A 27,075-nucleotide genomic window follows, 5' to 3' on the forward strand; every position below is an offset into this window, starting at 1 on the left:
CAGTTTTTCTGCAGTATTAGAACAGCTCTAATTGGAGGCAGTTAGAGGAGCTCATCACACCCAAATATTTGTCACTGAAATTAATGCATGTTAGGCATCCACAGGTAACAGCTGATTTGGGAGATTTGTTGAATCCATCTTCCCCACACAATATCCTTCTCATTCAAATAATAAAAAATCAAAGTCCTGTTTCTGCAAATAAAAATAATTGACATCCAGAATTTGTAACTTAGGGATATGCAGCTTTCTCCCTTATTTAGACAACCAGTTAAGAGGAGCTGTTCCGTAGATCGCCTGTAGTACATATCCCTAAGGTCAGGCTGAATTACTTGCTCTCAAATTCCCATCAAAAGAAACTAGAAGGAGTAATCTGTACTAGAAATCTTGTAGAAAGTAATCAGGATGGAAAGTAAATGCAAGACCTTGAACTAAGCTTGAGTTTTCAGCATGAGAAGTGTTGTATTTTCCAGTTTAACGTGGCGTGCCCCAGCAGGCAATGAGATGCTCAATAGCTTTTGTTTCATTTTTTGGATTAGTGTCTCTCAGGATGTGGGCAGTGCTCTGAAAATACTGTATCCTGAGTACGTGTGTGACATAAAACACTGATTTCCATTGGGTTTAGGGGAAAATTGGGCTGTGTGCGCAAGTGCAAAAGCTGCATGTAACCCTTTAAGACATGTTTCTTGACAAAACTCACTGTTACTTAGAAACGCCCAAGTTCTCTACTGAAATGGAAGTTACAGTAGAGGTGTTTAAATGTGTAATTGAACTGAATGGACAAGGTGCCTGTCTGTTTGTTCCTTTATTTACAGGAAGAGTGAAAAACCTATATGCAGCATGAGTGTAGTGTGTTAAACGTGATGTTTGTTCTATCTAATGGCAGGCAAACATGCAGTTTTTGTTAATGTTCTTTCTTTGTGTTTCTCTGAAGAATGAGACTTGAGTCAGAATAAGTGATAAGAGTTTGCTAGATACTCTCCTGTGTTTTTTCCAAATTTGCTTTTTAGCTTTGCTTTTAGATTTTTCATAGTGTTTGCTGCCGTTATTTATGGCTTGCTTATTACTTTTACTAGTATACTAAGGGGTAGAAAACACTTCCCGTTGCTCTGTTCTAAAACTGAATTGTTCCATTATTCTAATTGAGAGTTCTGCCAGATTAAAAAGAAGCTAAATACGCGCATTGTGCTTTATTGTAGTGAGGAAAATGTCTGTGCTATGTTAGAGAACAGACTAAATTTTAGCAGTGTTGTAGCTAACAACGTAAAATAGTGCTTAATCGAGGGCTTTTGCTGTGCTTGAAGAGCAGACCCATTTTTAACTCTTAACCTTGTTGGATCCTTTCAGATCTCAGCCACAGTGGATTGGGAGACCATTATGAGAATTGCCACTGGGGACAGCAGCCCGCTTTCAGGAGTGAAGGCAACTGCAGCTGGGATAAAGTGATAATAGACAGGACTGACAAGGAAGCGTGGCCTTCCATTACCGGAGCTGAGACTGAGTCTGCCTCAGAATGTACTACAGACACTGACTCTGCCTCCAACTGTGGCTCAGAGAACAGTAGCATGGCTACAGGGAGTGCCCAAGGCAACTTCACTGGACATACAAAGAAAACTAATGGCAATAATGGCGCCAACGGAGCACTCGTCCAAAGCACTTCTAACCAGAGTGCCCTTGGAGCTGGTGGAGCAAACGGTAACGGCAGCTCGGCCAGAGTGTGGGGGGTGGCTGCGGGCTCCAGCTCTGGCCTAGCTCACTGCTCTGCCAGCGCTGGGGATGGAAAGATGGACAACATGATGGGAGATGGTAGAAGTCAGAACTGTTGGGGTGCTTCCAACTCGAATGCTGGCATTAATCTTAACCTTAACCCTAATGCCAATCCAGCTGCCTGGCCTGTACTTGGACATGAAGGAACTGTGGGAGCAGGCAACCCTTCCAGTATTTGCAGTCCAGTCAGTGCCATAGGTCAGAACATGGGCAACCAGAATGGGAACCCAACAGGCACCTTAGGTGCTTGGGGAAACTTGCTGCCGCAAGAGAGCACAGAACCACAAACGTCCACTTCTCAGAATGTGTCTTTCAGCGTACAACCTCAGAACCTTAACACTGATGGACCAAATAACACTAACCCCATGAACTCTTCACCAAACCCTATCAATGCAATGCAGACAAATGGACTGCCGAACTGGGGGATGGCTGTTGGTATGGGGGCCATCATCCCGCCCCACCTGCAAGGCCTTCCTGGTGCTAACGGAACATCAGTTTCTCAAGTCAGCGGGGGCAGTGGTGAAGGAATGGGCAGTTCAGTGTGGGGGATGTCCCCAGCTAATCCTGCCGCAGGAAACAGCAATTCTGGGTTCAGTCAGGGGAATGGAGACACTGTGAACTCAGCATTAAGTGCTAAACAAAATGGATCCAGCAGTGCTGTGCAAAAGGAGGGAAATGGAGCGAGCGCATGGGATTCGGGACCTCCTTCTGGTCCTGGGGTACTAGCGTGGGGCAGGGGTGGTGGCAACAGCGGTGTTGGTAGTATGCATTCTGGAGCATGGGGCCACCCCAACCGGAACACCAGTAACGGTGTGAACGGGGAATGGGGCAAGCCCCCAAACCAGCATTCCAATAGCGACGTCAACGGGAAAGGATCAACAGGGTGGGATAGCTCTAGTGTTACCAGTCCGAATCCTGCCATGCAGCAGGGCAATGAACAAATAAACTCTTGGGCCAAAGCTGCAGCATCTGGCACCACGGCTAGTGAAGGAAGTAATGACAGCGGTGGGAGTCAAAATGAAGGCAGTACTGGAAGGGAGGGGGCTGGAGAGGGCAGGAGGAGAGACAAAGGGATGATAGACCAAGGGCAAGTTCAGTTGCCAAGAAATGACCTTGACCCCAGGGTCCTGTCCAATACAGGGTGGGGACAGACCCCTGTAAAGCAAAACACTGCCTGGGAATTTGAAGAGTCCCCAAGGTCTGAACGAAAGAATGACAATGGAACAGAGGCCTGGGGTTGTGCAGCTACTCAATCTTCAAACTCAGGGGGGAAGAATGATGGGTCCATCATGAACAGTACAAATACCTCTTCAGTATCTGGGTGGGTCAACTCTCCACCGGCAGCTGTTCCAACAAATACAGGTTGGGGAGACAATAACAACAAAGCACCAAATGGCCCGGGGGGATGGGGGGAGTCAGCAAGCTCTACTACTGTTAATAATGCTGCTGCTGCCAAAAGCGGCCACGCTTGGAGTGGGACCGCAAATCAGGAGGACAAATCACCTACCTGGGGTGAGCCTCAGAAACCCAAATCTCAAAACTGGGGAGATGGACAGAAATCAAATCCAAGCTGGACTTCAGGAGGTGGAGATTGGACAGATTCATCATCTGTTCCTGGACACTTGGGTGATGGGAAGAAGAATGGATCTGGATGGGATTCTGACAATAGATCAGGGTCTGGTTGGAATGATTCCACAAGGTCTGGGACCAGTGGGTGGGGAAATGGCACAAACAGCAAGGCTAATACAGGTACAAGTTGGGGGGAATCTTTAAAGCCAAGCCCCCAACAAAACTGGGCTAATAAACCCCAGGACAACAGTGTAAGTAACTGGGGAGGAGCTGCTTCTGTCAAACAGACGGGGTCAGGGTGGGTTGGTGGGCCAGTGCCAGCCAAACAAAAAGAGAACTGTGAGGCAACTGGCTGGGAAGAGCCATCTCCACCGTCCATTCGCCGCAAGATGGAAATCGATGATGGTACCTCAGCTTGGGGCGACCCAAATTACAACAACAACAAGACTGTAAACATGTGGGATAGAAATAATCCTATAATTCAGAGCAGTACCACAACCAATACCACCACCACTAGCACCATTATCAACACCAACATGGTTGAACCTCAGCCATCGCACCAGTCAAGTGCCCAGCCGAACCGGTCCCCGCTGCTTGGTCCAGGTATGAAAATAGTTTTATAACATGCTTTGTACAGATTACTGAATGTTGTCTGACTCTGTGGTTATACATTAGAGATAGAAATCTTATATTTATGTCATACACTCTGAAAAGAGTATTAACTTGCCTTGAGGACAACAGAACACATGGAACCTGACACACAGAATTCCATAGTCCAAGTGAACATAAGAAAGGCTTGCAACAATACCCGGTCAGTAATGTGCTGGGTCCTTAGATGGTTGATCTGTATTTATTTTGTCAGCTCTTCCACTGTTACTTAGCACTTCCTTTGAATTCAACCCTTGGAGAGTTTGTGGCCTTTTGGCTGACCCTTATTGTCTTCTGGTACCCTTGCTTGGTCTTTGTTCTTGTTCAGGCAGAATGCATCTGTTTCTTTTCTGCAACCCATATCTCTTGGCACCAGATGGGGTTTAAGGATTGCATGAATTCAGGCTGTTGCTGTTGCTCTGTCTTCTGTTTGTTGCCTTTGATGAAGAAATGGTTCTCTTCCATACTTCAGGTCTCAAGCACGGGTAGTACCCTGGACTTATACAGGATTCTCATAAAGCTGGATTGGTTAAAGATGTTAATATTCAGGCTGGCTGGGAGAAGTTATTCTAACTTCAGCCATGTTCCAAAGACAAGCTTTTAGGCATCTAGGAGTTTTTCTAATCAGAGTACTGCTGTAGACAAGCACCAGGTAATAAAAATGGGGGGAAAAAAGGAGAAAACAGCTTAGGGGGAGGTATTGAAATAAAAGTTTCTGGGAGCTTTGCTCTATATCATGACCACAGGCTTCTCAAAATAAATCTGGTCTTGCAGTGCTCTTTGGAATTCTTCATCTGATTTTTGTCTCCAAGTTTCTGTTTCGTCTTTGTCATGGCTGAATATTGACTTTTTCACCATGTTTTTCTCCAAGTGGGATTTGTTCTCTTCCATCATTTTTCTCTTTGATGTTTTGAAGTAATTAAAACTTCCTGTAATATCTGTTTAAAAATAGTCTCATGTTCCCTACTGTGGTCAAATATTTTAATGGCTGAGAATATCTATTGTAATAACGTGCTTCAGGAGAAGTATTTAAATAGGTTTGTCCTTGGTCAGTCTGCCATATGTGATCTCTAATCCTTTTACCTGAAACGTATTTCATCCATATTTAAAACTTTACCCTTGAGACTGACAATTCCAATTTCTGAATTGTAGTGGAGAGATCACAAAAGTGGGGGTTTGGTGGAGCCTCTTCCAGTAGGCTGATTTTTGGATGATTACATTGGTGCTTGTCAGGCTGTTTGTATATAGCAGGGCATTGTTAATGCTGCTCAAATAATCTTAACACCTTGCAGAGGAGAGCTTACTGTTCTGAGTCCGTCAGATGTTGAAAATGGCATTTAAAAGCTACAGCAGTTCCTCTGGTGAATAGATGGTAACGGAGGAAGGATTTCTTCGAAGCAACATCTGTGCAATCAGAGAACTGCTTATTAATGGTAACCATCCAGTCCTTAAAATGACAGTCTTGTGCATCTTGCAGAAATGTTAATTAGAAGGATTTGTAGATCCTAAAGCAAAACCAACAGAAGGCAGTTTAGAACATGGTTCTGATACTAAAATTTAGATCAAGTTATTGAGGGCATGAGTTAGGCCTCGTGTATTTTTGCTTACGTGCAGTTTTGCACATAGGTACGAATCTAAAAGCCATACCTGGGACCATTTTGAAGGATGATTGTCCAGTCTGCAGCTGGAAGCTAGGAGCAAACCTTTGAGCCTTTACATGTTATGCCCATCTTCACTCCTGACTGTGCCCCAGAGGGGCAGAGTGGGGTCATGTGCTTATCTTACGCAGAGAGAGCAAGCAAAGAATGGCATTTAAACTGATCCTCTCAGCTTCCCTATTCACAGTGCAGGAGACCTGATTTAACATCCAGAGCACCCAGCAGCTGTACAGCAGTGTCCTGTTGGTCTTTGTGCAAATCTACACAGACTTCAGACATCAACAAATCATGTCCCGCCTGGGACAGCTGAAAGATGAGAAGAGTACTGAGTAGATTTCCAGGGACACAGGCCTTGGCTTGCAGTTCAGTGTTGTGCTGTTAAACCTTATTTTTTCCTGCGCCAAGTCCCTGTCCTGTTGGCTATGCATTTCTAGCCTCTACAGTAAGGGAGACCAGAATCCTGTAGCCAGGGGTCTTCTTTAATCCCCAGCCATATTTCATCCAACAACAATTATTTTCTTTCTGCAGTATTTGCATGCAAAACATGATTGTGTAATTAAAGGCGGTGTCATAAGGCACAGGTTAAGTGCTCATCTAAGATCTTACAACGCATGAACTAAGTAGTTGTCACTGATGTTTTGTCTTTGGCATGGGTATGACATGCTTTGGCAATCATTTTTATGATTCCCTGTTATTCAAGCAATACCCCAAATAAGGAAACATGGATTCTGTTCCTGTGCAAGTGTTGCATAGCTGTCAGATGGCAGTCATGCATCCTGAAAGCGAAGAAGTGGATTTTAACTCTGCTGTACAGCACTAGTTAGCTGTTCACAAAGGAGCAGCAGTCCCTTTTGGGTTCTATATTTATTCTGTATTAGTTTAGAAGTAGAGGCCAGGTTGCAGTCTTGTTATTCAAGTTGTCACCCATCCCCAGAAGTTCTCTAGGTTCTTTGAATACAGAACTTAAAAGTTACTGATGGGAAGCAGATGCTGGGACACATGTGTTGAAAATACATAATGCTCAGAGGAATTCCTTTTTCTGTCAGAAAAGGGGTGGTGTGTGGATAATGTGATAAATGTTGTCCTTCCTGGCTGTAGGAGCTTGCTACCAAACCAGTGGTGAGTTATTTAGGAAGACACGCAGAAAGCCAGTGTAGTGGTTTGGATTTAGATTTAATTGTTATCTAAATTACTTATGCATAATTCTTACTAACACTTTTAACTCTTGCAACTTTGATACAAGGGGAATAAGAAACGAGAAAAGGTTTTGCAAATAGGGATGATTAAAAGAGAGGGGTTTGGATCCCAGACAGCACCAGATCCTTCCTCCAAATGCTGAGGGGTGGGCTTGATGCTTTCTTGTTCCCATTAGGTAGTTAGAGCCTGGCAGGGTTCCAACCAGCCATCCTCCAGCTGAGAATAGAAACAGCAGAACATAATGTAAGCTTTCCTCTGGAGATTTTAGGTTGAAATTCAGGACTTCTGAACATCATCTGCCCCTTTTACATTCCTGTGCTGTTGTCTTGGTGGCAACTCCTGTGTCATTCATAGCATGTAATTGCTGTGAAGCAGAGAGTGCAAGTGATGTGTTTTCCTTACTTGGAACTTTAATCAGAATGGATTTGAAACCAGGTCAGCTTTGAGCTCCGTTAGGATGCTCATGTGAAAACCTAAAACCCTGTGCTCAGCCCTCTAACAGCCAGGTTCTGAGGACGGCCAAGTGATCCTGAGCAAGCTGCCCTCCATTTCCACACAAGGTTGATCTCAGTGCTGAAAGGCAAATGGGAGCTTCCCTAAATCATGGAGCTCCACCACGTGAACTGGAATGCCTTTCAGGAAATGAAGACTTCAGATGTTAAGGGTTAGAGTTGACTTACAAATACAAATATATAAAACCCTCCCTTTTACATCCCCCACCCCCATAGCTTATTTCTTTTCTATTATTAGCAAATTAACTAGTGACTTTAATAAACAATCTCTTTTCTACCTAATTTTTTCCTTTTTCATCAACATCAGGTTCTGATATTTTGGGTTGCCTGTATTCTAGTCACATGCTCTGGTATTCATCACAGACCAAACAACTTCAAGGAAAACAATTCCTGCCATCCAAATGACTATAGGGTTATTTTGAGGGAAAACAACTGCATCCTGCCACAGCTTAGTTAACATTTCACTTTCCCTTGAGGATTTCCTCTTGGCTGTAGCCCAATGTTAATTATGGTTTTATTTCTATAAAACAAAGCTCTGCCAATGTGTCCATGTTTATGACTCGCTGTGATCTTTTTGGTTCTTGTGATTTTTAACAGTGTTTAAAAACTCCACTATTAAAACCTCACTTTCTTGCCAGAGAACCTTTTAACAGAGCTCGTTCTGTTGTAAAACAACATCCAGGCAGATCTGGGTGGTTGCTGAGCCACGGAGCTATAAGAAAAGCCTAAATGGGTATTATTTTCATGAAAAAAATAACCTTTCTGTGAGCAGAATTTTTGAAAACAGGGTGGGTTCAGGTTTGGGTACCCCTGTAAAGGTATTTTCCTTCCAAACAGCTACGTAAAGGAGTTTAAAAGTAGCTTCTTGCCTTCATTCAGTCCCCCTGTAATGCTGTTTGTGAGCTGCCCTTATGGTGAGGTGTGTGATAACCCTAGGAAGCATCACGCTGCCAGAGACAAGCTGTTGGGGCTACAGAATCCTTGAACTAACATTCCACCTGTGTCTGTTTCAAATATGGAACAGACTGGATTAGTGAAAAAAGGAGGAAAAACCTTGTTTAAAGAAGGAAGTCCTTTGGAGAATACAAAGGAATTCTTTCACCTGTAGGATTTGCAGTATTCACTCCACAGTGTATTTTTATTGACCTTTTTAAAGTTTCTAAAGTAGTCATACGGAGTCATGGAAAGGCAGCACAGACATGTATTGTATTCATACAGTAGCAGGAAGACTGCAGGTACTTGACACAGAGGGAAGAACAGGTTTGTAAGTGATGAGTACTCTGGAATTCACATACAGGTTAATTTTTGCTGTGCACAGATTATTTCTCCAGCAGGCTTCAGGTTTGATTTACTCATTCCCTGCCCTTCATTTGATGTGTTAATATACTTCTGAAAACTTGTAGTTGATGCCTTTTATCTGCTTTTATATATTTGCAGGTATTCTCTTTGGCAGTGGCTGGCTTCTTCATTATTTGTAATCCCATATTATTTACTGCTCAGCACATTTAAAGCACTTAAAATAACTTGGACATTACACATCTGTGGTCTTTAATCAGCATTGTTGAATTTATAGTAAAGGGAACACAAGGACCAGTTCTGATTCTCACAGAGGTTTTATCCTACAGTCTAGCACACTTTGCCTTTTTAGTGTATGAATTTTGTGCTTTAAGATTGATTTCATAAATTGAATTACTTTGAATTTCCAGTCTAGGTTGCACGAGCTCAGGGGAGTATCAGTACTGTGCACTCTGTTGGTACTTGTATTCCTGTGGGTGCTTTAGAGATGTTTTGTTTTCGGTTTCATTTGCCTGCAGTTAATCTTTTTTCAGATGCCAGTGTGATTAAATACACGCAGTTGTCTGACAAGGTTACCTCCTGAGTAGCGAGGCAGAAATTCCAATCAAGTGTTCCTTAAATAAAGTTGGCTTCAAGATACAAGCAGAAGGCTTGAAGAAGTGTTTTAGGTGCAACACCAAGGAAGTTGTGTTAAATAGAGGCTCATTTATATACGTACACGTGTGTCTCTCCGAGTGTGTCTCCTGTACACAGAATAAACAGAAATACAGGATAGGTTAGTAGAGGTTAGAGCGCAGTAGTTCTGTTTCCAATGGAAAGCACTTTAATGAAAAGGTGAAGTTCAGGGTTGTTTCAGCAGGAGTATGTTTTAAACCACAGTGAAGCTCTCTGGTAGTGAAGGAGCTTTATTAAGCTGCATGTTCCTGAACACGTAGGCTTAGTCTGGATATGTTTTATGCCATATGCACTTTGATCCCTATCTGAGAGATCTGCAGTTGCTTTAGGAAGTAGAGCCTAAAATAAATCTGTAATACAGGAACACCGGAGCGGTGGGCAGATCTGAGCCCATCTATTTGAAAGGAATTTTCTTCTCTGCTAGCCAGTGTTGGAGTTATTATTGGCGACATACGTTGCCTGCAGTTTCTAGTACAGAAATCCTGTGGAAATCAGGAAGTTCTGCAAAGACTTGGTGCTCACTTAAACACTGTTGCTTAGTTTAATGTATTTCAAGGTACTCTTAAAGAAAGCTCTTTTGTGGCAACTTCATGGTGTTGCCTACTTACCCCAGGTGTCGGTTTGTGTAGGAAATGTTGTGTTTCTGCTCTTTGAATCCTTTCCAGAGCGTTTTTACAGATTGCATCAGGAAGCAAAAGTAGGCAACTAGTCCTTAAATTGTGAAATACCCAGACTTTTTAATATTCATCTCCAATACAAAGACAACCAGTTCCTGAATTAGCAGCCTAGTTAACAGTGGAAATTTCAAGCGGACAGAATTCTGCAGTGTTTATTGAGGTCCTGGTTGGAATGGAATTGAAAGCTTTTTGTGATAATGATAGAAAAATTGGTTAATATCAGGTATGGTATATGTAAAAGTGTTGTTTTCTTGCCTGTTATGTATCTGGCTGCTTGGTATGTTTAAAAAAGTGCTTTGAACCCCATCTATGATCCAGATTGTCTCTTCAGAAAAAAAACCACCTTTTTTTTTTAAGAGGTAGTGGTTGGTTTAATTTCAGTTTGCATTTTGGCTGTGTTGCTCTGTAGGACTCAGTAGCTGTATGGCTGTTCCTGGCACATTCAACTTCAGTGCTAAAATCAGTGTCATATGGATTTAAGCGCATTACATTCAAGCTAAGCCAGACTAAGAAGGTTTCTTTAGAGTAGGTTACGTCTTTCAGTGAGTTAAAATAATACTCTGTAGGAAAACAGAGGCTTCTACCTGCCATTCCTCATGATTTGGCTGTAGGTTTTAATTGCAGTCTTGTTTAGTTCTCCTTAAAAGCCATATTTGTTATAATGTAGAAGTTCAGTGATGCAGGGGTACATGGGGAGCACAGACAACCACAAGCTGTAATAAAGAGCTTTAAGGAGTGCATGCAACATATAATCTGTGTGGCAAGTGGTAACAAATGCCCTACTTTGTAGGGCATGAGAAAAGTGATTTTAGAATATGTAAATAGTAAAAAGGAGCTAAAATAGTTTAAAATCTTCCAGTGAGGCAAAGCCCAGCTCAGGTTTGGGTCCAGGTCTCCTGAATGCTCTTCCTGCTGTGTGTGCTTCCTAAGCCCTGTTTGGTCTGCTCAGAGTATTCCCGTTGTACACAGCTGCTCCCTTCGGACCAGGTCTGGTGCTCACATGGGCAGCCAGTCTGCTTCCAGCTACGTTAAAAATACTCTTTCTGTCTTGCCAACTTGGTATTGATTAAGAAAAAGACTTCTGAGACCAAATCAAAGGGATTTTATTTTCATATGCTTAATTAGAGACCCTGTGTCTGCTTACTGGTTCATGCTCTTTCTTTAATAAATGGTCTGTCTTTGAAGTTATTGACAGAAGAAACCTTTCCTCTTGTCACTGTTCTTTTCTCCTTCCGCTTGCTTCAGCAGGCTGGGGAGAGATGCCTGCTGTCCACACAAAGACTGAAGCTTCTTGGGGAGAGCCGTCATCCCCTTCTGCTGCAGTTGATAATGGCACTTCAGCATGGGGGAAACCCCCTAGCAGTGGTACAGGGTGGGGAGATAATCCTGCCGAGTCGGCAGGGACATACGGAAGAACAAATGCTCCAGCTGCTGCCCCAGCACTGTGCAAACCAGGTACGTGCGTGAACCTCACTGCCAGAAGAGGATGGGGAAAACCAGGGCAAAGTGCCTCTGTTCTCTGCAAGTATTTTTGAACATCACCTCTGGATTTCTGTGCAGTTAAATGAGAGCCTGTTTTAATCATTTCATTCTCGAAACAGCATTAGCTGTCTCAGAATGTTGATGTTCCAGATACCAGCTTAATACAAAAATATGAATACAGTGCATGGAGCCAATAAATTTAAAGGCATTCCTAAGAGTGTTTCTTTGTACTGCAAAAGGAGTATAGTAGAGGTGCAGGAAACAATGAAACTGCAGAGGAGCATGGATAATACTTAATTCTAGGTGCCTAGAAGAAACCTGCATTGGGATGAGAAGCAACTGAGCTCGGTTAAGATAAAGGAAAAGCAACACACGAGGATGCCTAGACAACCTCACTGGTTAAACTAAGGGAAGGGATGTCTTCTTCAGCTCATAAAACTGTTGACAGGTTCAGGAGCATCCTGAACGAGTTGCTGCTTCACAGTTTCCAACTAACCTTACTTAATAAAAACGCCCCATCTCTAAGTGCCCTGCAGGCAGCAGTGCATGCTTCTGCTTTGGTTGTGAAAGTCTTTACTTCTCACTCCTGCAAAATGCTTAACTGAGAAGGACTTAGAAAGCCCAGGAAACATAAAACAAGGAGATGGTCTTAAGATGAGTAATCGCAGCTTTGAGCAGAGTAAACAGAATAAAGCAGAATGAGGTAACAACCTTGTCATTGAATGTGAGGTGCTCCCTGCAGCCCACGTGTCCTTTCAGATTCCATTCTTCTGAGGTGACAATAGAGTTTCTGACCATTAATGACATTGAAATTTGGTTTTGTTTGATGGAAAAATGTGACAGCTTAAAATGGTGAGATGCATTGAAAGCAAAATAGCTCTTAGCCAAGTGTGTGATCATACTTCAGGTTCCTTGTTCCTAGGAGATGGGAATGGCCATGACCACAGATCTTACTTGTTCAGTACAAAGCAAGACTTGCTGTTGCTGGATGCTTTCTTCTCTGAAGTTTTCAGAGAAGTTTTCTTTTTTGCTAGATTTGAAGAAGATGTCCTTATCATTTAATGCTGGTTAAGCTATTTGATGAATCTCTGTATCTCTTGAAAGTACTCAAATGTTAACATACTGGACATGGCATAAAAAGATACTCCTGTTAATTTTGCCGGAAATTGAGTAAGGTTTTTCTTCTCCCTCTTTCCTTTCCCTCCAGCTTCAAAATCTATGCAAGAAGGCTGGGGCAGTGGTGGGGATGAAGTGAATCTCAGTACTAGTCAGTGGGAAGATGAAGAAGGAGATATGTGGAATAATACTGCTTCACAAGAGAGCAGCTCCTCCTGTAATTCCTGGGGGAATGCCCCGAAGAAAGGACTTCAAAAGGTAAGACAAAAATCAAGGTGCTGTCTAAAAAGGAGTGGAAATAGTGTAACATTTCTAGAATAATTGTTCTGTTGCATTACACCTGAACTCTTATATTAGACCTCTGATACCTGAACACGAATGCAGCTTGCCACTACAGTGGTTCAAGTACAGCCTACCTTGTTTCCAGGGGAGAATGGGAGAACTTTGTACCTTGTTTCCAGGGGAAAATGGGAGAGCTTTGACTTTAAGCATGTCAGATGCTTTGGGAGGTTTTGTTGTTGCTTTTGTTTTCTGTAAGTTTTAAAGCTTTTATGTGTTTTAAAGAAATGATAATGGATTAACAGAAACAAAAGGTGGTAATGGGGCTTTCAGACACTTTCCATGGTGGTAGAAAAGCAAACAGTAGTCTGTGATGAAATGGTTCAACAAAAAAATACCTATTTCCTATTTTGTGATTTGTATTTCTTAACTTACTGTAAGTTTTGTACTGATAGGAGAACAAAGCAAACCTGTATTAATGCTGCACTCCATCAGGAACATACTTTTATGTTAGGAAGTTTTCCATTGCACAGTCTTTATTTCAGGACAAGGCCAGGCTGTAACTTAAAGGAATTGGGAATGCATTTAGCCGGTTTGTTAGTTATTCCATTTGCCAACAGTTAGGCCAGTGATTTGATCAAGTATGGTTGTTTCTTGTACTGTCCGCAGCCCAAAACAAATCCACGCTTGTCCCTTGGTACTTTCTGGAGAACTGAAAGGAAGAGACTTCTTAAGGATTTTGTGATAGAAAAGCTGCACAGAGATCTTTTAAAGGTGTTTATCTAGACGCTCTTGTTTGTTTTTAAGAAAATACACTGAGTAACATTCTTAACTTCAAGGTTGCAAACTTGGTTTTGGGAATGTTTTTCAGGAAGTGTTGTACTATTTCAGAAACTTTAATTAAAATGAAATTTGTAAATTCAAAGGTGGCTTTAATTCAGTGGTGAGCCAATCAAATACTAAATAGTACACTGAACACCTCTTCAGCGGAGATAAAATTTGCACACTTTGTGGGGGAAGAGAATCATAGTTATGTTGTTCGGAGGGTTCTTCAATCCTTTCTAAATTAATGTACTAATACATCTTTCAGTAGCATGTATTATTAATATGAAAAACTTACCATCTATTTTATGTACATCTCACTAGTATGAACGAGGGAACCAGACCATTAATGGAATCTCCCAATTTATTTACTAAGGGCATGAAGACATCTAGCAAGCAAGATGAGGCCTGGATCATGAACCGTCTGATAAAACAGCTCACAGACATGGGCTTCCCTGTGAGTAGTGTTCACAGACAGAACACGCATGCCCCAGCTTTGGTTAGCTGACTGTCAGTGTTTCAGACTGTAACCACAAAAAGATATTCAAGCTGGGAAGTAGTTCTGTTTCCTGCATTTAGACATTTCATTTCATTTAGACTTCTTGTGAGGGGGCTGAGGTGCTGGCACAGAGTGCCCAGAGAACTTGTGGCTGCCCCATTCCTGACAGTGTTCAAAGCCAGCTTGGACACAGGGGCTTGGAGCACCCTGCTCTAGTGGAAGGGTTGGAACTGGATAAGCTTTTAAGACTCCTTGCCCAGACCATTCATGATTCTGTGGTTATTCTAGTTTCAGAAATCTCCACTATAAGCTACTAGAGTGTTCTCTGAGATCACTCAATGATACACTTTGCATGATGACATTTACAGATCTTTCGAAGTTCAGAGTTCTATAGAACAGGTGTTACCTGTCCTTGGTTTTCTTAGAGAAAGGCATATCTTAGTGATATTTAAGTTGCCCATAGAAAATGGGAAGAGGGATTTAAACTGAACAGTAAGATTTGACCTTCTAGAACTGGTACTTACTTGACAAACTGAAGCTTAATTGTTGTGGGGATTGATGAAAGCAGAAAAAAAGTGTGCACAGACATTATTTGTGCTGCCGAGTAAATAGGAAACTCAACGCTTAAGAGACTGTTTTTGCTGTTTGCTTTGAAACCATGTAAGCATGGCTATTTTTTCTCTAAACATAATTTGTATGTTTGACAGAGAGAGCCAGCAGAAGAGGCCTTGAAGAGCAACAATATGAATCTCGATCAGGCCATGAGTGAGTATCTGTGTAATTTTTTCATCCTTTAAATCACACAGGAGCCATTCATGAGTCTAAGAGTTTAATCTTATCCAGATTATGGGTAATATTGATTTTCTTACTCTTGCTTTCTTAAGCAAGACTTACTTCTCTGAACTGCTGATGGCCAATTCGTTGTCTTTGTGTTGCCTTTTTCAATACATTTCCCTTTTCTGTGAAGGTGCTCTGCTGGAAAAGAAGGTGGAAATGGACAAGCGTGGAATGGGAGTGACCGACTATAATGGAATGGTCACCAAACCCCTTGGCTGCCGCCCACCACCAATCTCCAAAGAGTCTTCCATGGACCGCCCCACCTTCCTTGACAAGGTAAGTTCAGAATTGTGAATGATATACAAGTCAAAACAGTACAGTGTAGAAATACTGATGATTTCCACTGTCTGCTTAGAAAGCTGATAGGTAATTACATATTGCAGTTTTTCTTTTCCTCTCTTTTCGCAATCTTGTGGGGAATTTAAACCTTGTGGAAAGGACCAATGATTTGATCTCCACATAGAAATAAACAATGGTCATCCCCAGTGTTGTACTTGGAAAGAAAACTTACTAAGGAATCAGTAGTGCAGTGGAACTAGAAATGGGAAGAACAAGGAAATGGAGCACAGAAAGCCTTTTCACTCTGCAAGAGTCCAGAGTCAGTGAGCCTTGCCCAGATTAGTGATCAGGCAGGACCAAGGCCAGAATCTTGAAGAATTAGGCTCCTGATTCCTATCTGAGTTTTGAGTTCCTTACAGATTTCAGTAAAAGTTCAGTGCTTAATAGGAACAAATACCTGAGGTATTTTTGTTAAGTAAAGAGCAGACACAAAATCATAAATAGCTTCTCCAATGAGCTTCTTTTCCTGTGATCACGTATGACAAATTTTCTAGCACCACGTAAGGACTGAGAGAAGGCAGCTCCAGAAGTTTGTGGTGTCCAAGATTCAAACTAAATTGAAGGATGTAGGGAAAAACAGAGCCAAATCTTCAGTAGGAAATGATTTACAACTTGACAAAGTCCTACAGATCCCTCAGAATCCTCCCCCAAATTAATAAGGGAAGATGAGTCTCTTGGTGCTCTTCTTTATTTCACGGATTATTTGAAATGTTCTTAAAGATGGGATGGGTGATTTATGAACGCAGAAATCTGTGCTTTTCACAAACAATGCTGAAACCAATTCATTTTACACAAGCTGTTTGCAGGATGTGAGACAGAAGTGACCTCTAGTCTTGTTAACACAGGCTGTATTAAAAACTTTACTGACCCTGAATAGTGATTATCCTTCCAGCCCTTCACCCTCTGTTTTCTTAGAGTCTTAACTTTAGTGTTATCCTTAAAGTTACGGTTTGTGTTGTGACAGGTTTCCAGGTGTTGTGCTAAGAAAATTGGCATGGTGCTATGCTAGGACATCTGATAAATACTGACCTTTTCATGACAACTATGACTGTTTGCGCTGTCATCACAGGCTAAACAGTTTGCTGAGTTTTAGTGTTGGTACAATGCAAACTGTAAACAAGTTAATTTGATTAAACACAAATGGATCTTACATAATTACGGCTTATTTATGTGAATAAGCTAAAATTAGCATCCATACTAAATTTGTTTTAGAGGGTCATACCAAAAGGTTTTGTAGTAGTTCAGTGCTGCCACAATGCTGCAGAATTGAGGGTAATGGCAGCTTCCTGCAAAAAATATGTGTTGAAAAACTGCTCTTCTGCTTTTGGGGAAATAATAACATTTGTTCTTTCTGGGCTCCCTATTTATGATGGACACCACATCACTCAGATACATTTAGTTTTTTTCCTTAAACCAGACTGAACTGCTCGTGTATTTCCTCCAATGTCAGGCTCAATCTGGGTCATTTTCCTTCCTTTTCCCTTCCTGCCATGTGAAGTTCATTCTTAACTATGGCAAATCCGTTTGCTGATGGCAGACTTTAATGAATACATTGATTGAAAGATCTCTGTTCTGAAGAAGGTCACAAAATTCACGTGGGCATGCCCGTTAACCTTTTCTTTTCTAGAGTAACAGGAGCTTGAGCAGTACAATTATTGCCAGAGAGAGAGGTGCATTATGTGCAGCATGATGCATAATTAAAGAAACATATGTTAAACACCACCATTGAAAAGGGATTTCTACGATCATTAATATTCATACAGCAAGTAAAATCTGTCAGTCTAGGCATAGTCTGTCACAGTGACTTTACTATAACAAAGGAAATAATCCCAAACTCTATTTGTTAGCTATCAGAGTGTTGAGCAACTTCGTAAGTGAATTAAGCAAATAGAGTTGCTACTCTTAAGAATAGATACTTTTTCCAAAGAAATTCTTTTCAGATTTACAGCTCATGCTACTGGAGCAACTCCTTCTCCAAACCCTCCTTTCCCTTTAAGGTCCTATTGCAGAGTATTTAGCCTGGAGCTGTTTTGCTTCCTGCTCAGGTCAGTGTTGGTCAGTGAAAAAGCACTTCACACAGCTGAAGCACTCCAGCCAATGTTCATTATTTTACTGATTGTCTTAGCAAGTCATTATCCTTTTGCTTGGCTTTGCTAAGTCTTAAATAAGTTACGTGAGGTTCCTCTTCATGAGATTGTAAGTTGAGTTTGTGTGCTCACTGCTGCCACTCTTCCTCAGCTGATTCCCTCTCAGCTCACCTGAGTTGGGACTCCAGGATTTCTCTCCTGCATTTTCTCTCACAGGTAAAGCCAGCACTTACTCTTCTTTTTAGTCTTATTCATTTGAGGAGAGAGACTTTACAGCCTTGACATTTGCTTCTGAACCCATTAAACTCCCTGTTCTCTCTGGATTAGTAGTAGTCTCTGCAGTTGAACTTCACTATTGACTGTTTGCTTTCACCTGCTCCTCAGTATTTGCTGCAGACACTCTATTCTGTGTCACTCTGAGTCAGTCTTTGGCACTTAGTACTTCGTTAATTGTATTACTTGTCAGGATGTTATCTTGCCCTGTAGCACTATAAAAGGAGAAGGGGCAAAATCCAGTGGCTTCAAGGAAATAAAGATTCAGCCTAGCAGTACCCTGATACATTATCTTGTGCTTGGTGGCAATCACACTGTACTTGGGTATCAGGTTTGCTTGAGGATGTCACCTGATGTCTTCTGGAGCCATCAAATTGGTAAGAAGAGCATCTTTAAAAATACCAGAAATAAGCCCAGAGTGCTTCAAAAAGGGTCTTTTCTGAAAGTGGAGGGATTTGGGTTGGGTACCTCCCACTCCTGAGTTCTGGGCCCCAAGGTGCATTCTCGCTGCACCTGATGAGTGGTGTTCTCAGCTCTGAAGGAGAATGTGGTGGTTTGCTGATCTGCACTGATCACCACATAATTGAGAATCTTGAACCATATAGAGATGTCACTTAGTTTTTCAGCATAGTCAGGTGCAAGTGTTGAACTCTGGACTGTTGCATTAGTTGTGGTCAAAAGTCAGGTCAGCTCTAAAGAGAAGTACCATCAGCCTTGTTCCAAGTTCAGGTTCAAGCTTGCCTTCTGTGAGGCTTCTGTTAGTGCCCTGGCAGACTTGTTTTCCCTCCTGCTCTCCTCTGCCTTTTCATTTTTAAGCTCTCTCCCATAATGGCAGCAGAGAGGCCTGTGTTCTTTCCCCTGGTGCTGCTTCCAAACTGTCTCCCAGATTCTTGAGCATGTAGGAGATTGTGAAATTCTCACCTTACAAATTAAGTCTCCTTTTCACTCCTGTCTTATTTTCTGATTATCTCTTCCTCTCTGCTGTTGAGAAATCCAGGTCTACAAGCCTTTGTGCCTGTTGGCTGCAGGCACATCCTTCCAAAATATTCTCACTAGACTTCTTCCTTGTTCCTAATTAAAGCACAATGTTGGAATCTTTTCCTAATCATAGAGTAGTCAGGTTTTAAGTTCGTTTAAAAAAGTCTAAAGCAGTGCTGGATTGAGCATGATGATGGCCATTCAGATGTAGGGGATTTGTTTAATTGATTAGCCTGTGGGAGAACTGTAACATAAACCCATAAGAAAACGACTGAAGAGGAAAGGTTAGGTAGGAAAGATTACTCTTCAGGAAACAATTATTACATAAAGGAGACTGGAAAATAATGGATCAGAAACTGTTGTCAGAAGTACAGTGTCATCTCGTCTAGGATAAGAATGACTGAGGAGTACTTGATGTTGACCAACTAAAATGCTTTACGTTAAATGAATTGATTTCAGATCCACTTACAGAGCACAGCTTTGTGCATCACAGTGGGCACATTGTAACAAGCTCAAATTACAAAAGTAGAACAAAATGAATGTGAACAATTGGTATAAAATTGCTACAGAAGACATTTGCTGCAGTTCAGCCAAGGAACACATTTGTGAAGGTGGGTGTGCAGCAACAGTCTCCTTGTTCTGGACGTTAGATGCCTAAGTCTCCAGTGTGGCTTGTCCTCCAGTGTGGCTTGTCCTCCACCATCCCCGGCACTGCTTGTGTCCAAAATGAAACCAAATACTGGGAATGAGACAAGACTTGAATAAATCTGGGGGGCTGGGAGCGATCACATTGGTCTTTCATGGTCAGTAGGCCTGTTCACATAGGAAACAATGGCATCTGAAGGTGAGATCGTGCATGGAGCTTGAAATGATTTTCACTTTAAAGGGGGAAGGGTAGAATTGTAAACATATGTCTGTGATCTAAGGAGAAATCCTTGAACCTGTTCCTGTCATGCAAGCTGCAGTTGTTTGTGGAGTGTGACTGATGTCCAGTAGAATGTAAAATATCTTGAGCTGCGAGGCCTTGGGGATATCATTAGAAAATGTCAGTGTCCCCCTCAGGATAGTCAGATAGTATGTCAAGTGTCACTTTGCCTCATAGTAAAGAAACTTTTGCTTTGCATCAAAGGGGAGCTGTTGAAAATGCATTTTTCAGGATTAACTTGGAACATAAAATTTACCAAGTGTGCTTGCTGCATTAGCTCATTTATTTGGGTCGCTGTTTTGCGGACTGGGCTGCTTTTGTAACAAAGGAGGTTTATCAGTATCTCACAATCTTCTGGGGCACCGAATTTATTGGTTGAAAGAACCTAGCTTCTCACCTATTTAAAACCCTTTTTTTGCTGTGAATATATTGCCTGAAAACCACCAGTCCAGCACATTGCAAATTAAAGATTTTTCACTCTGCCTGGTTTTGGAGCTCTACTTTGTACACAGTGTTATTTGATCATACTTGCCGCAGGCTTCCCAGACATCAAAGCACAGTTTGAGATAGAACTTGGTACCCCACTGTATACTAGCTAGATATCTACCTGTTTGATTGAGGATTATATGGTTTTATTTTCTGACTTGCTGTTTGCCCCCCATGGGCACTGCCTTCTGTGCCTCATATCCATGTTCAGCCGTGGTTCCTTGCAACCCAGTTATCAGAGGGGACTCCTTATGTCTTGCTAAAATCTGCCTCCTCCTGGGGGATGCTAAGGCAGGGTCTTAATTGCTTTCCCAGGAAGGCCACACACACAGCATTATCATTATTGGGTTTAAGTATTTTTGTTCATTGGGTGTGTTAGAGTGTAATGTTTCATAGTGGCTAATAATAACTCAGTGCTACATGAATATTAAAAAAGTCTCACGTGGCTCTGTTTGGAAAGGAGATTAAAGCAAAAATGCTTTTCTTAAAGAGCAGAGCTATGATGTGGAACCAAATACACACTGGTGTCATATCAGCGGATCTGGCCTTTCCCATGTTCTGGGTTAGCAAAAGCGGTATGTCCTATGCCTGCACTCTGCTGCTGAGTTCACCAAACAGAAGACTTCCCTCAAATGTGCTGGGTCTCTTCCCTTTCCACCTTTCAGTCTGGTGGAGAGGAGAGGAGAAAATCTAAGGGGGAGGAGATGATGGCCACATACTAGCTCTGCTAGAATAAATTCCTCCTTTCCTTCTGGAGAAGTGGGTGAGGGTGGTTGTGCATTTGTGGAATAGGTGCAACAAATCAAAGAAAAACAGTACCTTAATCCAGTTTCTCTCTTTTTTCTCCCTTCACTTCATACTTTCATTCCCTGTTATTCATACCCTTATTTTTTATTATTATTATTTAATATTTTTATCCATCCCATGCCCTTTTCTATTCCCATGGGACACTGTTTGTGCTGCCTGCTCCTGGGCGCCGCACACAGCTCACCCTTTCTTTCTCCAATCAGGATGGCGGCCTAGTGGAAGAGCCCACTACTTCACCATTTTTGCCTTCACCAAGCCTGAAGCTCCCCCTTTCAAACAGTGCACTCCCTAATCAGACCCTGGGCGGGATTGCCTCAGGGCTGGGCATGCAAAACTTGAATTCTTCTAGACAGGTAAGGCTGTCGGGGGAGATTCCGAGTTCAATTTTAGCTCTCTTGGACTCGCTGCTAGTGCCCGTCACTGAAAGTGGGCGCAACTTCTTTGTTCACATGAAGTATCAATGGAAAAACTTCCCTGCTGTGTAAACACTTCATGTTATAGGACATTAAAACAACTGCTCAGTAGTAATTAGCCTGCTAATTATATGCATCCATTGAGAAGAGACACTAGTGTTATGGATTTATACCATTACCCCTAGTATAGCTCTGCCTTGATTGATGTGAGGTTTCGTGTTTTGAGGTGTTGCTAATGGTCACAGAATTTAAGGCAGAGACATTGCTCTAATTTATCTTTCCTGGCTGGCATAATTACTCAGTGACGGGATGGGTGAGAGGTGATGGAGGTATTTTTATTCCTGCTGTAGTGGCAAGACAGCTCATAGCTTTGACAGGTAAGAAAGGAACTGTGCTTCTAGCCTCTCTGGTCAAATCAAGAGGAGTGTTTTGGCCCCTGGGTAGAGCATAGAATCCTTTAAGTTGGAAAAGATCCTAAAGATCATCAAGTCTAACTGTTAACCCAGCACTGCCAAGTCCACCACTAACCCATGTCCCTCAGGGACACATCCACACATCTTTTAAATCCCTCTAGGGATGGTGACTCCACCACTGCCCTGGGCAGTCTCTTCCAATGCTGGCCAGCCCTTTTGGTGAAGCCATTTTTCCTAATTTAAACCTCCCCTGACACAGCTTGAGGCCATTTGCTCTTGTCCTATCGCTTGTTATGTGGGAGAAGAGACATGATACCCACCTCACTAAGGAGGAAAGAAGATGGAGAGGAAAATGGATAAACAACATGAGACTGAGAGTCCATAAACTACTGTTGATTATGAAAAGGTTTTTTTGCCATATAAATTGAAGTTCCAGCAAAGATAGGATATAGCAACACAGAAGAACTCCCTGTCATTCTGTGGTGGCTTTTCTTGCATACATTCTTTCAAAGTTAGTTTTCTAAAGGCGATACTTGTCAAGCACTTAGAGCCCATTAAGCATATCTTTCAGAAGCAGAGACTGCACTAATAGCATGTCCACTGTCAGTAGGCTGGTAAAATGACTAAGTATAAAATCTGCCTAGCTAATTTAAGGACTGGGATGCTGTGGGTTTAATGATTTTATTCTCATTCAGGCTCTTCCTACACAAATACAAACATTTTTGGCAAGTACTTTTCATTGTTCATCTTACGACCCTCTGGGGTTATGCATCATTATAAAAGCAATCTTCAACCTCAGCTATCTTTTGTTCAGGCATCTATACAATGTTTTGGAGGTTTGGGATGTTGTGATCTTTGCCATGTCTGCTTCTAAACCTGGTGGTCAGTACACTCTGGAGGTGCTGGTTTCTTTGTCTGTGCTGGTCATAATCACTGAGGAAATAAGTAACTTCCAGGTTATGTGTTGAGTGATGTCTTTAAATGCCAATGTCTGTCTTGTCCTGCTGTAGATACCGAGTGGCAATCTGGGTATGTTTGGCAATAGCGGAGCAGCACAAGCCAGGACCATGCAACAGCCGCAGCAACCGCCAGTGCAACCTCTTAATTCATCCCAGCCTAGTCTTCGTGCTCAAGTGCCTCAGTTTCTATCCCCTCAGGTTAGACAATACTTCCACTCTTGAGTTTTCCCTTTCCCTGGAACTCTTCCATATGCACTCTCCTTTCCGTATGCATTCTGTCGTGCTCCTGAGGCTTTGCAGCTGCTCTTGCCTGGCTGTATCTGTGTTGATTTATTTACTAGCCAGTAAGCACATTACATTGGTAAGATGGTCTCGTGTGTATGTTCTGTAGGTTGTCTGTGTGGGCACAATCTTTTTTGGGGAAAAAAAGTAATATTTCAGGAGGCTGGGAAGCACTTTTTCTATAAATGGCCATTTAAGTATGGTTATTAAGATTTGTAGTAGAGCCTCTTCATGGTACTACTGCTAATAGTATTTTCCAGCTGATGTCTTGTGACTCTTATTAATGGCTTACACAGTTGCCAGTGTTAGAAGTAAATGTACAATGTTTAATACACTTTTCTTTCTTAGGTTCAAGCACAGCTTTTGCAGTTTGCAGCAAAAAACATTGGTCTCAGCCCTGCACAGTTAACCTCGCCAATTAATAATCCTCAGCATATGACGATGTTGAACCAGCTCTATCAGCTGCAGCTGGTAAGTGAAAGGACATGGCAAATAAGGTCTAAAACAGAATTTGAAGGCAGGAAGATAAAATAAGAGAATAGCTAACTAAATTTTAAATGCATGTGACAGATCTTTAAAACAATCGGATGCTGATGTCTTTGGTAAAGCTTCTTTTTAAAGAAAAAGAATCATGGTTTTTTGCCTCAGGCTTTATAAATAGTCATTTCTGGAATGATTATCCTTTACAGCTGATCAGTGGAACTAAACAGTTGTCTTTGTACTGATGTCAGTACCATAGTATATTCTCAAACCTCACTACTCTGTACATGCCAACGTACGCAATGAGTGACCAAGTGGGAGATTTGTGTCACAACATAACAAGAGAAATCTCAGCAGTGCCAGTCCCCTGAGTTACCTGGAGAACTTCCTCCAGCAGCCTCAAGAAATGATAAAGTGTAGGGTAAACTTTCTGCAATTAATGGCATTTATATTAAACACAGCATGTGATGAGAGCTACTTGGTTTTGGAAAGCTGTGTACTTCATTGTATTGGCAAATTTTACATGACGTCTGAAGATATTTAATTGGATTTTAAGGCTATTTTAAAAAGCTGTACTGCTTTTGCTAGGTATAAACCTACAATTGAGGATGACAAACTAGCTTAGGTGCTGATCTTAATGTGCTAGTCCATGTCCTTTATTAGTAACAGTGTTTGATACTCTTAATCATTTCTGGTTATGTTTCCTAGTTTTGAGGAGCACAGCTTAGATTTTATGCCATGGTAACAATTGAGCAGTACCCAGCTACTTGCAAAGTATCTGCACAGAACTCCTTCGGATTTTAAATTCATATTTTTCAAAGAAACACCTTGGAAAAGAAATTTACCACCTCATGACCCACATTAAAACACGTGGAATTTTTCTGGAGTAAAGCAACACGACTGATTAAATACCAAGTGTTGTCAGAACTCAAAATGTCCAATAAGAGAGCTAACTATGGGTGTTTATCTTATCTATAAGATATTATAAAAGTCTATTGTAATTTTTGCTTTGTGTTGCAATTTTTCAGGGGAAAAAAAGTAGGCTTCTATCTTTAATGATCTCTTATTGCTCACAAGCTTACTCATCAGGTTTCTTATTGATGTTTTTGGTTTAATGAAAAAAGACAAGCAAAAAACGAACACTAGGCTGAAACGTGTTATAAAATACAATTGTAATAAGATTGTTACTTTTGCTTCCTTGGGAGCTTTCAGAAAACTCCTGATTTTTCTGTCTTTCCTATTTTATGATGTACAAGAGTAGCTCAGACAAGCTTGTTTGGCTTTGTGTATGTGTGTTAGGACCTCTGACCTCTCACTTCTGTCTCTTAGGCGTACCAACGTTTACAAATCCAGCAGCAGATGTTACAGGCTCAGCGTAACGTTTCCGGACCCATGAGACAACAGGAGCAGCAAGTAGGTTTGCCTGTCAGTTCAATCTCTCTGCAAGAGTTTGTCTTCAGTAGCTTAAAGAGATTGTACTGCTTATAGCAAAGCAGCTATAGCACCCTTAGAAACAATAAATGCACAGCTTGAGTATTGAAAGGAAGGAGTGCTAGAGCAATGAAGCTATTTTACAGCATTCGGTTATTGGAGGAAAGCTCTTCAACTCTTAATATGGTCAATTTTTGTTTGTAAAGAGATGTATTGTGTTATTTCACTGTAGTTTCAGACACAAAAAATCTAGTGTCTTTTTGTTCAACTGAGCATTTATTGATTCTTTTCCTTGCCAGGTTGCACGTACAATCAATAACATGCAGCAGCAGATCCAGCAGCACCAGCGCCAGCTGGCCCAGGCCCTGCTTATGAAGCAGCAGCCTCCCCCTCCACATCTATCTTTGCACCCCTCTGCAGGCAAATCAGCCATGGATAGCTTTTCACCCCATCCCCAGGCTCCCAGCCTACCTGACCTGCAGACCAAAGAGCAACAGTCTTCACCGAACACCTTTGCTCCTTACCCTCTTGGTAAGTGTCCTTCTTTAAAGCAGTTCCATATGAAAAAGACAGAGGGACGATATTTCCTTAATTCAGCATGTGAATATTTTGATCCACTTTATAACAAATACAGAAATAGATATGTTTATTAAATAGTGTTGAAATGCCAAAACAAAATCATGGTGCTACACACCTATTTGGTAACAGCTGCTCAGGAGGGCTGTATTTGCTTACCTGTACTCTGCCTACAAATATCAGAACAGAAGATGTACTTAATTAAGTACCTACCTACATTGTTATTTATGAACTAAATATAAATTAACAGTGTCATGTTGTAAAACACGCAAATATCATATTGATAAACAGGAATGTCATCTGGAAGTTTACAAAGTCTGCTCCCCACTCTAATCAGCACTGGTAAGGCATCAGTTTTGATCAGTGTATTTCAAGAAGGATATGGCTCAGTTTGAAGGAATGCAGAGTGAGTGTTGTGCAAATGATGAGATGTTTCAAAACCATGACTGCTAAGGAAAAAAGGGAGATCCTTTGCTCACTTTAGCCTGAAGAGTAGTCTTCAGAGACATGCAGGGATCTTCAAAATGTATACGATACTTATGAAGAGTTTTCTTGCATGTGGGTATTTCAGGAGATAATAAACTTCTGTTGTGTAAAAGGAGATCTAGTTAAACATTAAGGATCACTGATTTGCTCCAAGCAAAGAAGATTACTGGAATAAATGACCTCAGAAGTTCTGAAATGTTTCTCACTGGTCAGTCTGTGGCAGGCTGGACACAGATGTGTCAGATATGATTGATGTCAAAATAATCAACTCAGCCTTGAGACAGCATGAACAAAACAACCTTTCAGACCTGTTTCCTGTGCGATTGTTGTATGCTACCTCATTCATGACATGAAGGAATTAATTTAATCTCTTTGTGACTCTTTATGTTGTGTACGATAAAATTGCCAAGCTGTATCTACCATGCAGCACTTCAGAAGGTAATTCTGACTGCTGTGGTGAGCTGTTAGAGGAGGGAGCATCAGAAGGCGAAAGAATTTATGAATTAAAGTCTAAAAGGGAACTTCTTAATCGTACCTCAGCTTCCTGTCATCTGCTAACATGCAGGATTATATCTCAAAAAGGACCCAGATTCGTGTCACAGAACCATGTCACAATTGTTCCCTTAGCATAGTCCCGAGTGATTTTGTTCTGTGTATATAAAATATATGCCCAAATACTGCAATACCTGCTGGAATGAATGGCAGCTGTTTGTATAACCCTTTAATTAGTTGCTTTCTTTGGGATTTGTACAGTGTTGTTAGCAAAATGAAATTGCAGACATCATGGGCCTGCACTGCTGAGACATCGGGAACATTTTGGTTTAGCAGTGGACTGGTGCAGATTCCTCACTGGTTTAAACGCAGCATGCCAGTTCATTCTTCCATAAGGCCTTTTCAGAGGCAAGTGAAGAGACTGCAAGTAGAAATACTGACAGCTTCAAAATAGTATCCCTACATCTTTTCTTTTGTTTCCACTTTTAGCAAAGTTTTAACATTCCCTGAATTCATGGGAGTTAGATTGGTGTTCCCATAAAAGCAAAAGCTCTTGACAGCAGTTGCAAATAAGCATGGTAATTTACTGTACACATGGACAGATGTACTGAAAATCA

General features: G+C 41.6%; 1 protein-coding gene across 12 annotated transcripts in view; it reads left to right on the forward strand.

Annotated features, from left to right (window-relative positions):
- Positions 1-27,075, forward strand: part of TNRC6C (trinucleotide repeat containing adaptor 6C) — a 317,396-nt gene that overhangs the window by 276,747 nt on the left and 13,574 nt on the right. For 5 of the 12 annotated variants that reach the window (XM_061455587.1, XM_061455582.1, XM_061455583.1 and 2 more), the window contains 12 exons: positions 1,345-3,936; positions 11,242-11,451; positions 12,686-12,852; positions 13,543-13,647; positions 14,072-14,152; positions 14,902-14,959; positions 15,162-15,307; positions 21,106-21,279; positions 22,763-22,909; positions 23,342-23,464; positions 24,803-24,886; positions 25,204-25,435. In XM_061455587.1, coding sequence (XP_061311571.1) covers positions 1,345-3,936; positions 11,242-11,451; positions 12,686-12,852; positions 13,543-13,647; positions 14,072-14,152; positions 14,902-14,959; positions 15,162-15,307; positions 21,106-21,279; positions 22,763-22,909; positions 23,342-23,464; positions 24,803-24,886; positions 25,204-25,435 — 4,119 coding nt within the window. The remainder of the gene's footprint in view (positions 1-1,344; positions 3,937-11,241; positions 11,452-12,685; positions 12,853-13,542; positions 13,648-14,071; positions 14,153-14,901; positions 14,960-15,161; positions 15,308-21,105; positions 21,280-22,762; positions 22,910-23,341; positions 23,465-24,802; positions 24,887-25,203; positions 25,436-27,075) is intronic. The other 7 variants (XM_061455592.1, XM_061455586.1, XM_061455593.1 and 4 more) reach the window with 5 other exon arrangements.

The sequence above is a fragment of the Pezoporus flaviventris genome, unplaced genomic scaffold (genome assembly GCF_033815535.1).
Source record: "Pezoporus flaviventris isolate CSIRO_AGI_PZ_B2104156 unplaced genomic scaffold, CSIRO_AGI_Pfla_v1 ptg000020l, whole genome shotgun sequence".
Classification (NCBI taxonomy): Eukaryota; Metazoa; Chordata; class Aves; order Psittaciformes; family Psittacidae; genus Pezoporus; species Pezoporus flaviventris.